The following is a 13,343-nucleotide window of genomic DNA, read 5'->3' on the forward strand; positions in this document are numbered from 1 at the left end:
GATGGTGGGGTGGGGGACCCGAGAGGTTCATAAAGCCACAGCAAAGGCCGCGCGACGCTAGTGACAGCGGCCCGCTGGAAAGGGAGCCCGGTAACTGCCTCGCGCCTGCCAAACGCGGGCGCGGGAGCCAGGCGCCCCAGCCCAGGCTCCGGTGGGGCCCCCACCCCGCCCCCGTTCCCGCCCCCAGCCGCCCCAACCGCCCCAGCAGTCCCAGCCGCCCCAGCCCCCGCGTCCCTCTCGCCTGCCCCCACGCGGGGAGGGACGGGTCCTCGACGGCTGCGGGAAGGTGCCCAGCCCGCCCCGGATGGGCATCGTGGAGCCGGGCTGCAGAGACATGCTGACGGGCACTGAGCCGATGCCGACGAGTGACGAGGGTCGGGCGCCAGGCGCCGACCCACAGCACCGCTATTTCTACTCGGAGCCAGGCGCGCCGGACGCGGCCGACCGTCGTGGGGGCGGCAGCCTGGGGGCGCCCTACGCCGGGGGCGCCCTGGTGCCGGCTCCGCCCGGACGCTTCCTCGGAGCCTACGCCTATCCGCCCCGACCCCAGGCGGCTGGCTTCCCCTGCGCAGGCGAACCCTTCCCGCCGCCGGCGGGCACGGAGAGCTACCAGCCCGGGGATGGCTACCCGGCCCCGGACCCGCGGGCTGGGCTCTACCCAGGATCGCGCGAAGACTACGGGCTGCCTGCGGGGCTGGAGGTGTCGGGGAAGCTGAGAGTCGCGCTCAACAACCACCTGTTGTGGTCCAAGTTCAATCAGCACCAAACGGAGATGATCATTACCAAGCAGGGACGGTGAGTGAGCAGCGCTAGCTCGCGGGGCGGAGCGGGCGAGAGCCTCTGTGTCTGGGCCGGAACAAGGACTTTTTTTTCTTTCTTTTTCTTTTCCCCTGGTTAGACATCGATAGTGTGTCCGTGTTCTTTGCAGTTTTGGCTTAAGCTTGAGGAGGCAGGGGATGGGGTTGTAGTGAGGACGGGGAAAGCTCTTAGGGGGTCGGTTTAGCCCGGGGAATTTCGCCAACAGCTAGAGAACTCAAAAAGGAAATGTGTGCGCGCAAGAAGTTACCTTGGTGGAGGGGAAGAGGTACCTCTGGCTTCATCCAGTGTTGGTGCGCGCCCCTGCCCAGCCCTCTGCCTGACTGGGGGTTGCAGCAAACAGAGAGAAGCAGACACTCTGACTGAGCCTGCGGGGCAAGGCTCCTCTTAGCCCCTCAGTGTGGGAAACTAGATCGCTGGGATCGACATCCCGGCCTTCTCCCTCTTTCTCCTGGGTCGGCCGTGTCCAGCCACCCACTTCACTTTTTTGCTGCTGTGTGCTGGGGCAATCTTGGTGCTGGTGGGGGTGGGGGGAGGCTGGGATTTGGTGACATGGAGAAGCCCTGGCCAACTTTCCTTTCCGGCCTTACTTTGAGATCATATGTCTTGAGTGTGTGTGTTGGGGGGGGGGGGGGAGAAGAAGAGGGACAGTGAAGCTTATTGGGGGTACAGGTCCCTCTAGGCATAGGCACCCGGGCCTAAGCAGGTGAAACTCAATTAGGGCCCATGCAGGTGTCACCCTTTGGGACTAGCCCCTGAAAACCTGCTCACTCCCCTGCCCAGATAGTCATTAATTCAGCCCCTTGGATGGGGGAGCCCCTTGGCTCCATGGTCCTGAACCCCTGAATCCAGCATGAGGATTAGGGGTTGAGGGTGCTGCTTCCGCATAGAGCCTCTGAGTGAGGAAAGAAAGAGAAACTTGCAGTTTGTGTGGTGATTGTTTAGTAAGCAACACCCTGAGTGGGCCTTGCGTGTCTGAAAGGTGGACTCACCCTTCCCAGGGCAGGGGCAGGGGGAACCATCCAGTTGCTCCTGTGCAGAGGCTGTGTCATTGGTGGGCCTGGATGTTGGGGCCCAGGTTGAGGTGCTGAAGAGTAGATACCAAGAGTGAGGCCTAGGAGGGAAAGGGGGAAGGCCACGCAGGGCCCCGGGGTGGGTATTCAATCTAGGCACCGCTAGAACATCTTCATTTTCCCTCCAGACGGTTTCTGTGAGTGCCCTGGGATTGAGGGACCAGGCATTAAATTGCTGAGCTGGGCCTCTTTCCTTGAGATGAACCCAGGAAAGGTGGCACTTTCTATTATGGCTCAGCCTTTGATAATGCTCCATCTTCTCAACCCCAGTCTCTCTCTCTGAGTGTCCCTGGCTTCTGATCCCAATGCGTCTGAATTGCAAGGAACCAGAAGATGCGTACAACCTTCCCACTGCACTGACAGGGAAACAGACCCAGAGACATCAAGAGACACTTCAGAGGTTACACAGACACCCATTGCTGGCAGAGCTGGCACCAGAGCCCAGAGGGAATCTGCCTGGGTTTCCTTCTTCAAACCCCCATAGCCACCAGTAAAAAACGGCCACCCATGCAGTCTGAAGGCCTTTCTTGATGCACTGAGTATTTTCACTTCCATTATTTCACTGTGTCTTTAGGTGGGCCAAGCAGTCTCCCCATTTTATTGTTGAGAAGTGCACAGATAGCTAGTGCTTGCACCCCAACACACAGCAGATCAGAAGTGGGGCCTCCTAACCCTCTGCCTTGTTGTATGGTCGGCAAGGTCTCCCAACGAGGCCTGGCCAGGGTCTCCCCATGGCACTGTCAGGCCTCTGCAGCTCCAGTCTGGAGGGCTGGGGTGAATGGAGCATCGGCCAGAACTTCAGGGATCTGGCTGGAGCTGGACCAGTGTCTTTCTGTCCTTCAGGGGGATTTTCTAAGTGCGGATCACCATCTATTCTCATTTGTCTGGTCTCCCTTTTAAATCTATAGACTTTTTTTCCTTCTTCTTCTTCTTCTTTTTTTTTTTTTTTTTTTTTTTGTGTGTGTGTGTGTGTGTGTTGGGGATGGAACCAAAGGCTTTGCACGTACTAAACTTACTTTTTTTTTTTTTAACCCAAAGATGCTTAACCTGAGCCACATCCCCAGCGGTTTTTATTTTTTATTTTGAGGCAGGGCACCACTGAGTTCTTAAGGGTCTCGCTAAGTTGCTGACCTTGAACTTGCAATCCTCTCTCTCAGCCTCCAGTGTCACTGGGATTACAGGCATGTGCCACCATGCCCACTACATTTTTTTTTTTTTTTCAAATTATGAAAAAGTCTACTATAGGGGCTGGGGCTGGGGCTCAGCAGTAGGGCACTTGCCTGGCATGTGTGAGGCACTGGGTTCGATTCTCAGCACCGCATATAAATACATAAAACAAAAGTTTATTAACAACTAAAAATATATATTAAAAAAAAGCCCACTATAAACTGGGTGCAGTGGTGGATGCCTGTAATCCCAGCAACCTGGGAGGCAGAGGCAGGAAGATCAAAAGTTTGAGGCCAACCTCAGCAATTTAGTGAGGCTGTAAGCAACTTGAGTCTCAAAATAAAAAAGAAAAAGGACTGAAAAGGTCTGGGGCTGGGGGCTGGGGATATAGCTCAAGTGGTAGTGCGCTCGCCTGGCATGCGTGCGGCCCGGGTTCAATCCTCAGCACCACATACAAAACAAAAGATGTTGTGTCTGCCGAAAACTAAAAATTAAATATTAAAATTCTCTCTCTCTCTCTCTCTCTCTCTCTCTCTCTCTCTCTCTTAAAAAAAAAAAAAAAAGGACTGGGGATGTAGCTCAGCAGTAAAGCACCCTTGGGTTAAATACTCAGTACTATAGGAAAGAAAAAAAAAACAACCCTGCTATATACAAAAGTAGACTGAAAAATGTACCCATCATCCAATTTCAAGAGTCGTCAGTACAGGTCCAATTTTGTTGTTTCCTTTTCTTTTTTGTGGTAGTGGGGATTAAACCCGGGGTGTTTTACCACTGGGCTACATCCCCAGCCCTTTCAAATATTTAAAAATTTTGAGACAAGTTGCTAAATTGCTGAGGTTGTCCTTGAAATTGCAATCCTCCTGTCTGAACCTCCTGAGTAGCTGGGATTATAGGTATGTGCCACTGTCCCCAGCTTGTTTCTTCTTTATCTCCACTCACTCCAACTTGTCTACAGCTGTATTAGTAACATAGTAGTAATTAGTAGGCTCTCTACACATTTGTAAAAAATGGATCTTAAAAAAAAATTAACACAATACCATTAGCAAACTTGAAAATAAATAACTAAATGTCACCCAGCTTCCTTTGTCATTTCATAAACATGTGCAAGTTGGTGTGTTTTACATTCTCACATTATTGGACTTATTCTAAGGGGCTCCTTTGGGTCCCAGTAGCTCCTCACTTTTTCCTTTCACAGCTCCCTTTGGATCAGGCCTCAGGGCCCCATGCTCAGGATGGGAGACAGAAGACACACCACCCCAGTTCAGTCCCACCAGCCCAGCAAGGGCCCCATATCTCAGCTTGGACTCTGGTGATCTGGGAAGTCTGTGACCATTTCTTCTAGCTTCCAAATTTTGGGCTCAGAGAACAGCTTCTTTTCTGTCCTCCTGCTTTGCCAAGCTGGCCTGTCCCCCTGTGGATTCTAGTGACCTCCCAGTCACCACCACATCACCCACAGCCTTCTTTCTTTTTGAAAAATTCTTCCACCCCAGGCCTACCCACAGCCCTGCAGCATTTCAGCCTTGAGTTGACTCACTTCGTCCCAGATCCTCCCTCTCCCACCCACTCTAGCCCTACTCCTTGGTTTGGACCAGCAGCAGTCATACTGTCACCCATGGGTGGAAATAGATGGGAGCAGAGAATGAATCCTTGTGGGGAGCCTGGTCAAGGCAGCTCAGGTAGGGCTTGGAGCGGGGAATTGAGAACAAAATGGCGGATGGGCCCATTTTTAAGTTTAAGTTTTTGGGTTTGTGGAGACTTTGGGCAGCCTGCTAGTGCCACACACAGACTTGTGCTTGGGTTTCTATGTGGAGTGTGTGTGTTGTGAATGTGCTGGCAAGTGTATAATAGCTGATGGTAGACATTCTTAGTAGAGGGAGAGAGGCCGGGTCTCTGTGGGTGTGTGGGTATGTATTAATTGCTGGTAATCCCCACTTATCTGGGTGTGATTGGTTGATTATTATAATTAAGATAACTTTGGGGAGCTCTGCTGTTAAGTAGCTCAATTTGCATTTGCGTTTGTGTATGGAAAGTTAGGAGTTGGCAAAACAACAATTTCAGTCCCACATGGTCCCTTCTAACCCGGTAAACGTTGCGATTTTCTTTTCTTCACATTCCCAATTTCCAGCACTTTTTGGATCTTAAATTCAATTTTTTTAAAAAAAATTTTAAGCAGAGCACAGTAGTGCAAACCTGTAATTCCAGGTCTTCAGAAGGCTGAGGCAGGAGACCCTCAAGTTCAAGGCCAACCTCAGCAACTTAGATGCTGTTTTATTAAGCCTTTTTTTTTTTGTACCAGGAATTGAACCCAGGGGCACTTAGCTACTGAGCCACATCCCCATTGCTTGTTTATTTTTATGTTTTATTAGGGTCTCACTGATTTGCTTAGGGCCTTGCTAAATTGCTGAGGCTGGCTTTGAACTTGTGATCCTCCTGCCTCAGCCTCATGAGTCACTGAGATTACAGGTGTGCGCCACTGCGCCCACCTTGATGCTGTTTCAAAATAAAAAATAAAGAGGGCTGGCGATGAGCTTGGTGATAGTGCATCCCTGCACCACAAAATAAAATAAAATAAGACAAAATAATCTTTTTAGGCTTAAGACTGCTTTTTGTTAGGCTGACTGGCTTCCTTTCTCTTGGGGCAGATACAAGCAACTTTTTTTTCTTTTCTTTCTTTCTTTTCTTTTCTTTTTCTTTCTTTTTTTTTTTTTTTTTAAGTGAGGACCTTGCCTATGTTGCCCAGGTTGGCCTCAAACATCTGGGTTCAAATGATTCTGGGATGACAGGCACATACCACTGTGCCTGCTCCATTTTGCTTTTTGGTGCAGCTGTCTGCCAGTGGCTAGCTGATTTCTATTATGTTGAATTGAGGTTGGTGGGAAATGAGGCCTTGAAGCCTGAGCACATTTGATATTTTGGAAAGTACAAGGCATTATCAGAATACTCTCTTTTTTTTGTTGTTTTTGTTTTTGTTTTCTGTACTGGGGATTGAACCCAGGGGCACTGTACCACTGAGCCACATCCTCAGCCCTTTTTATTTTTTATTTTGAGGCAGGGTCTCACTAAATTGCTTAGGGCCTCACCAAATGGCTGAGTCTGGCCTCAAACCGGCCATCCTCCTGTCTCAGCCTCCTGGGCTACTAGAATTAAAAGTGTGTTCCACCACTCCTGGCCAGAATACACTCTTAAAAGGTGATCCCAGTTTATACCCCAGTAGTTTCTGAGAGGATCCTCTTTCCTGCAGCTTCCTAAGCAGTAGATGCTATCAATCTTTAAAAACACAACTGACAAAAACTCTGTTTACTTGTTATTTTAATTTGCATTTGAAAACTGTGAGGTGGAGCATGTAACCGCTACCTTGTGGACCATCTTGAGGCAGGCTGGCTCTTAGGGGCAGCAGAGGAACTGTGGTCTTGGACTCTGTCCTCTGAGGATGGGATGGTAAGTGGTTTGGTGGGCTCAGTGTGGTACCAGACCCATTCTCCATTCCTGGTTCCTTCCAGACAAGTGTCATGTAAATTAGAGGGTGACTTAGAGATTCCAACTGGTGGTGATTCTGCACTTTTAGGGTGAAACCAGGACCTCCGTTTTCCTCTCCCTTTTGCTTGCCATCTGTGTATTCTCCATTTCCGGCTATTTGTAATAAAAGCATGATGGAAGCTGGGCGTGGTGACACACCCCTGTAATCCCAGCAGCTTGGGAGGCTGAGGCTGGAGGATTGTGAGTTCAAAGCCAGCCTCAGTAATTTAGCGAGGCCCTAAGCAACTTAGCAAGACCCTGACTCTAGGTAAAATATAAAAAAGGGCTGGGGATGTGGCTCAGTGGGAAAGCACCCCTGGGCTCAATCCCTGTTATCAAAACAAAACGGGGGGGGGGGGGGGGCTGTCTCCAAATTTCTCCAAGCCCCAGTTTCTTCAAATATAAAATTGGAAACAACATTTTATATCTCAAGGACTGGCTTGATGAACTGGCTGGTGTATAAGTAGAGGCTCAATAAGTGGATTTCTGGGCTGGGTTTATAGTTCAGTGGTAGAGCATTTGCCTAGTATGTGTGAGGCCCTGGATTCTATCCCCAGCACTAAAAATAAAAATGTTCTCTTCGATTCCTTTATTCCTACAAGTTTGACTAGGGAACCAGTTACAATATAGGAAATATTTGAGTGACCTTCCCACCACTGCATATTGAACTGATGAGAGCAATGTGTTCAGAGTATTCTCTCTCTCCAGGTTGTTCAATGCCTAATCCCTCAACTTTGATTCCTCCAGGCAACTGGCCTGTTGAGCCCCTGGGGCCCAGAGCCTGGAACCAGGTCTCTGTTCTTTGCTCAGGATCTTCCAAGGCCAGGGAGCTTTGAGAACTCTGGGCCTAGGAGAAGGTGGGATGGAGGTTGGACAGGAGAGAAATGAGCTGAGTTTCATATTTTTTTGAGCTTCTCAACAATTTTCAAAGGAAAAATGAACAGGAGTTATTTTATGGGTGAAGAAAACTAAGCTTTAGTTTGGGAATTAACTCTTCCAAGCTTATGGGGCCAAGAAATTTCTTTTTTCTCAGCTCAGGGGTCTGGGGAAGACAGGAATATGACAGCAGCCTCCTAGGAGACCTTCCCAAGATTGTCAGGGTTCTGGTTATGGGACTAGGACCCACCCCAAAGTGTACTTTGACCCCTGGAACTTTCCCTCCCCAGGTTTCCTGACTCAGCGGCCAGGAAACCTCATGCTACAGGACTTCCATGGGAGGAGGAGGTGTGTGGGCATGAAAGGCGCTTCTGACAGCCCTGCTCTTCCTGCTTGGGTTCGAAGACAGAGGTTCATCCATTCAAGCTGGTGATGGATGGCCTTGGCGCCCCCAGAGGTGGTGTCTTTTGGGAAGGTGAAGTGGTGTTGTGGTGATGGTGGAGGTGGTGGTTAGCGGGAGCGTGGTTGGAATGGTGATCATGGAGGTGGCAGCTGTCCCGATGGTGCTGTTGGTGGTGGTTGTAGTGATGAGATGGTGGTGAGGGTGACGGTGGTTGTGACAATGGGGTGGTAGTGGAACGATGGTGATGATGGGAGTAGTGATGGTGGAAGTGGTAGAGACAGGGGTGGCAGGAGACGGTTTGCTTTTTGAATCTTTACTCTGGCACGGTGGGGGATACTGCAGCATCCCAGCCCCTAACTTCCTCTGCTTTTCCTGGGAAACCAAGATTTTGAGCATGAAGACTTATGTTTGATAGACCTTGACCTTCTTTCAGGGGGTTGGGAAGCTTCCTGTCCACCTAGGATGATAGCTGCTTCTCTGAAGATCCAGGCCTGGGGCAGGTTGTACTACGTGTACAGATGTCAGGCCCAGGAGTGTGGGACAAGGACGGCCTGTGGGTGGGTGCCCTGGGGCTAGGAGCACGTTGCACAGAGTGGGAAGAGTCACAGTGGAGAGGATGGATGGGGACTGAGGTACAAGGACCTGCTGGGAATGGCCTATAAATTACGGCTTTGCCCCTCCTAGGAAACACCTTAAGGTTAGAGACCTCTGAAAGGAAAATGTTTTAAAAAGTCCTTGGGCTGGGGGTATAACTTAGTGGAAGAGAGTTTGCTTAGCATGTGAGAATGGGCTCAATCCCTGCCCCCCTGCAGAAAGGTAAGGAGAGAGAGAGAGAGAGAGAGAGAGAGAGAGAGAGAGAGAGAAAAGCAAACTCTGCTGGGTGTGATGGCACATGCCTATAATCCTAGCAACTTGGGAAGCTGAGGCAGGAGGATCGCAAGTTCAAAGCCAGCCTCAGCAAAATCGAGGAGCTAAGCAACTCAGTGAGACCCTGTCTCTAAATAAAATACAAAATAGGGCTGGGGATGTGGCTCAGTGGTCAAGTGCCCCTGAGTTCAATCCCTGGTACCCCTCCCCACCAAAAAAAGCAAACTCTATACTTGTTGATCCTCATATAAATATTTTACTATGGCTGATTTCATGCCACCAATGTAGGTAGTTGAACATGGAGTTGGGGGGAGATGCGCAGCACGCCACCTTCTGTACCTTCACTGCATGGGTACAATAGGCATAAGTCACCTCAAGAGTTAGTAAAGTAATGGGAAGTGATGATTTCTCAGTATGGGTTACCTTGGATTTTCATCAAATGTATTTAATTGTAAATTTATACAATTGAATTTTAATTATGGTTGTATTTAACAACTGACTGGCAAACTTACTGAACCCTTTCCTGCTGGCTGTGGTGAGCGGGTGGAGGCTGGCTCCAGCACCCCAGGTGCACACAGGTGACTGGCAGAGAGCGGGGGCTGATGGATCCTCGGGCGCTCTCTTTCTTGCAGGCGGATGTTCCCATTTCTGTCATTCACTGTGGCTGGGCTGGAACCCACCAGCCATTACAGGATGTTTGTGGATGTGGTCTTGGTGGACCAGCATCACTGGCGGTATCAGAGTGGCAAGTGGGTGCAGTGTGGAAAGGCTGAGGGCAGCATGCCAGGTATGTGTCCCTAGGGAGCCGTGGGCTTGCTTTTTCTCCAAGAGCGGGCGCCCCCTGGTGGATCCCCAAGCCATTGTCCCTGGCGTGGAGGACTGAATTCCACATCCCTTCCCACCCCGCTCTATCTTGTGTTTGTCTTCACTTTTCTATTTTGTCCTAGCTTGTCCCCTGCTCAGTTCTCTGCCACAGCTGTCCCCCTGCCCTGATCTGTCTGGTACTTTCCCTATATTCTTCTCCCCTTCAGAGCGGGGAAAGCTCCACATCACCAAGGGTCTGCCCTGGGGGCCTGCTTACCTAAGAGGTTAACTGTCCACAGGGAACCGTCTGTACGTCCACCCAGATTCCCCCAACACTGGAGCCCACTGGATGCGCCAGGAAGTTTCATTCGGGAAACTAAAGCTCACCAACAACAAGGGAGCCTCCAATAACGTGACCCAGGTAGGACCTCCACCCTGGAAGCCACCCACCTGGAATCTGCTACCTCCTAGACCACAGGAGGGGTGTGGGGGGGGATTCTGTTCTGGAAGAGTCCCTTTCCTTCCTCTCAATTCTAGTTCTTTCCCATCCATGTGGGGAGGAAGATGAGATGGGAGGAAGCTGAATCTAGGTGGGGGTCACATTCAGGCCAACACAGGCCAAGCCAACCTGGGGACCTCTTCAAGGAGTCCCAGGCTGCCATGATTTGTCACTCAGATGGGCCTAGAGTCAGTCCCAGTATCCCAGGGTATGTATACAGAGTATTTCCATACTGAGAAATCCTGTGCACTTATCCCAAAAAGGCCCTCTTGTGCTAATCTCTTGATCACAGTGGACTTCTGGGAATGGGAAATGAATGGCGCGGGAGTCTAGAACTGGTGCCCCAAAGATGTAGGCAACTGGATTTGGAAGACCTGAAAGAAGTTACCTGGGGGTAGGGCAGGGGAGGGCACAAGATGACCTCAGAGCCCTTCTAGTCTCATGGTAGGGCCAGTCGTTGATGGGAGAGGAGGGCTCCACAGGGCTGTGCATCCAGACCTAAGGCCACCGCAGAGGGAGCGGATTCATCAAACTCCCTCCCCACCCACCATCACCTGACTCCCTCCTCAGATGATCGTGCTGCAGTCCCTCCATAAGTACCAGCCCCGGCTGCACATAGTGGAGGTAAACGACAGCGAGCCGGAGTCTGCCTGCAACGCTTCCAACACACATATCTTCACTTTCCAAGAAACCCAGTTTATTGCGGTGACCGCCTACCAGAACGCCGAGGTGAGGCTGCCCAGGCCATGGGGGCCTGAGCCTGGGATAGGGCAGAGGGACAGCACTGGGGCTGGTAGTCTTCCTTGGGAGGGATTTTGGAAGTTCTCAGGCTCCAGACTCAAGCTTTGGGTGACTCTTCTTTCCCCTCTCTCTAGATCACTCAGCTGAAAATTGATAATAACCCTTTTGCCAAAGGATTCCGGGAGAACTTTGAGTCGTAAGTGCCACCGAGTTCAATTCACTTTTGGTCCCTCCAGAAATGAAACTCTAGATTAGTGCTTTCTCTGCCCTGGAGGGTAGGGAGGGTGCTGGAGGGTGGGCAGACCAAGGAAGGGAGGGTCAGGGAAAGGACGTGGTATACCAGGCGGAACCTAGGTGACTGGCTGTGTTTGTGACTCATATCTTCCTTTCAATTTTCTTCTTAGCATGTATGCATCTGTTGACACCAGCGTCCCCTCCCCGCCTGGACCCAACTGTCAACTGCTTGGAGGAGACCCCTACTCACCTCTCCTGTCCAACCAGTATCCCGTCCCCAGCCGCTTCTACCCTGAGCTTCCTGGCCAGGCCAAGGATATGGTATCCCAGCCATATTGGCTGGGGGCCCCCCGGGACCACAGTTATGAGGCTGAGTTCAGAGCAGTCAGCATGAAGCCCGCATTCCTGCCCTCCGCCCCTGGGCCCACCGTGTCCTACTATCGAGGCCAGGAGGTCCTGGCACCTGGAGCTGGCTGGCCTGTGGCTCCCCAGTACCCTCCAAAGATGGGCCCAGCTGGCTGGTTTCGCCCCATGCGGACTCTGCCCATGGAACCTGGTTCAGGAGCCTCTGAGGGGCGGGGGCCAGAGGACCAGGGCTCCCCCTCGCTGTGGACCGAAGTCACCCCCATCCGGCCAGAGCCCAGTGACTCAGGACTGGGCGAAGGAGACTCTAAGAGGAGGCGGGTGTCCCCCTACCCTTCCAGTGGTGACAGCTCCTCTCCTGCTGGGGCCCCTTCTCCTTTTGATAAGGAAGCCGAAAGCCAGTTTTATAGCTATTTTCCAAATTGAGCCCAAGACGGGGAGAAATGAACAGATCCAGTGTTGGTAGGTTGGAGGGTGCCAACCGACCCCATCACAGACGCAGGGTGGAGAAGACCCCGGCTCCCTCGGTCCCTTCTCCATATAGTTGGGGAAGAGGTGGGCCCATAAGGATTCTGGGGTTCACTTCCTGTTCCACAATGAAATGTCAGAGGAGTGTCGCCTGCTCCTTCCTCTGCCCCAAAATACGGTCATGTACCTGGTGCTGCTTCTCGCTGTTGGTCCCATGGAGAACAGAAAACAGGCACAAGGTCTTGGACACAAAGGAGCTTTGTGGCTTCTGGTGGGGTGGGAGGCTCAGATGGGGAAGGCCAGCTCTGCTTCTTTGTGGAGTCGCTTTCAGTGGCTTTATTTGTGAGTGTATTAATCCCTGATCTGAAAATAAAGACACATGGAGTTGCCCAGCCAGGGCCAGGGAGAGGACTCAGGTGAATGGGCAGCTGGCCGGGGCCCCACCTGCTTGGAGACAAGACAGAGCAGTAGAGAGGAAGGGGCTGGGGCGGGGGACAGTTCACATCTTGCCAAGCGAGGTCCTGTTTGTGGTGGTTGTATGTGCACGTGCTTTTTCCTTGTCTTTTTTTTTTTTTTTTTTTTTGATGGGGAAAGCTATTTATTGCACAGAGAGTGGTGTCTCGATGTATTTCTTTGTGTTCATCACTTTCTGAAAATAAACATGAAACTGTTTAAGTGTGTCCTGCTTCCATGCCAGGTTGGGGGACTCATCTGGGGATGGCTGGTCTAGCATACCTTTTTTGTGGGTTTTCATTTCTGGGGTACTGGCTAGAAACCTGAAGTGGCCTCGTTCAGGGGATAGGCTGAGTTAGAGCAAGGCTACATGCCTTACCCTCCGCACTCAGGTAATGGTTGATGCTGCCTCTTAAGGCATCTTGGGATAGAGAGGCATGTCTCTGCCTGTGTGTGAGCCTGGCCTGGGGAGGAGGAGTGTGAGGGCCAGGCAGGGCACAGGGCTAAGTGGGGTGGGGGTTCTGCAGGCCGTGGTGACACCTGATTTCTCTTTGCATTTCTACAACTCTAGGGTTGTTCAAGGATTAGAATAAATATAAATTGGGCTATGTGGCACTGCTGTTTATGTAGGTCGAGAACAGCAACTATTGGCAATTTCATGTGATTCAAAGTAATGCAAGTAAAGGGCTTAAGAATGGTGCCTGATAATCAGGAAGTGCTCCTGTGTAAGCCATCATTATTATCATTTTCTAGCTCTCTCTGTCTCTATAAATACACTGAATTGTGTTTGTAAAATAATACATGCTTTTGAGAAAAGAATTCAAGCAATGAAGAAAGGTGTAGAGACAGCAATAAATTATCTGAAGTCTCATCACCCATCAAGAATTATTATTAATAACCAGGAGCCCGTGACCAGAGGCAGGAGGATGGCAAGTTCAAAGTCAGCCTCAACAACTTAGTGAGACCCTGTCTCAAAACAAAAAAGTAAAAAGGGCTGGGGATGTAGCTTAGTGGTAAAGCACCCCTGGGTTCAATCCTTAGTACCATAGGAGGAAAAGAATTA

The 13,343-nt window shown here is 50.9% G+C and overlaps 1 protein-coding gene across 1 annotated transcript; it reads left to right on the plus strand.

Moving 5' to 3' along the window:
- Positions 1-304: 304 nt before the first annotated feature.
- On the plus strand, positions 305-12,314 carry Tbx21 (T-box transcription factor 21). The gene is made up of 6 exons (XM_076870766.2): positions 305-795; positions 9,351-9,505; positions 9,822-9,943; positions 10,592-10,750; positions 10,897-10,958; positions 11,167-12,314. Exons 1-6 carry the CDS (start codon positions 305-307, stop codon positions 11,783-11,785), a joined length of 1,608 nt encoding a protein of 535 aa, XP_076726881.1. The 3' UTR covers positions 11,786-12,314.
- The last annotated feature ends 1,029 nt before the right edge of the window (positions 12,315-13,343 follow it).

This window comes from Callospermophilus lateralis, chromosome 11 (assembly GCF_048772815.1).
Source record: "Callospermophilus lateralis isolate mCalLat2 chromosome 11, mCalLat2.hap1, whole genome shotgun sequence".
In the NCBI taxonomy this organism is placed as follows: domain Eukaryota; kingdom Metazoa; phylum Chordata; class Mammalia; order Rodentia; family Sciuridae; genus Callospermophilus; species Callospermophilus lateralis.

Bases quoted from the DNA above. Each gene is read 5' to 3' on its own strand.
- Tbx21 (XM_076870766.2), top strand. From the start codon at position 305: ATGGGCATCGTGGAGCCGGGCTGCAGAGACATGCTGACGGGCACTGAG. The intron at 9,506-9,821 runs GTATGTGTCCCT...AACTGTCCACAG, and splicing joins GGCTGAGGGCAGCATGCCAG to GGAACCGTCTGTACGTCCAC. The intron at 9,944-10,591 runs GTAGGACCTCCA...CTCCCTCCTCAG, and splicing joins CCTCCAATAACGTGACCCAG to ATGATCGTGCTGCAGTCCCT.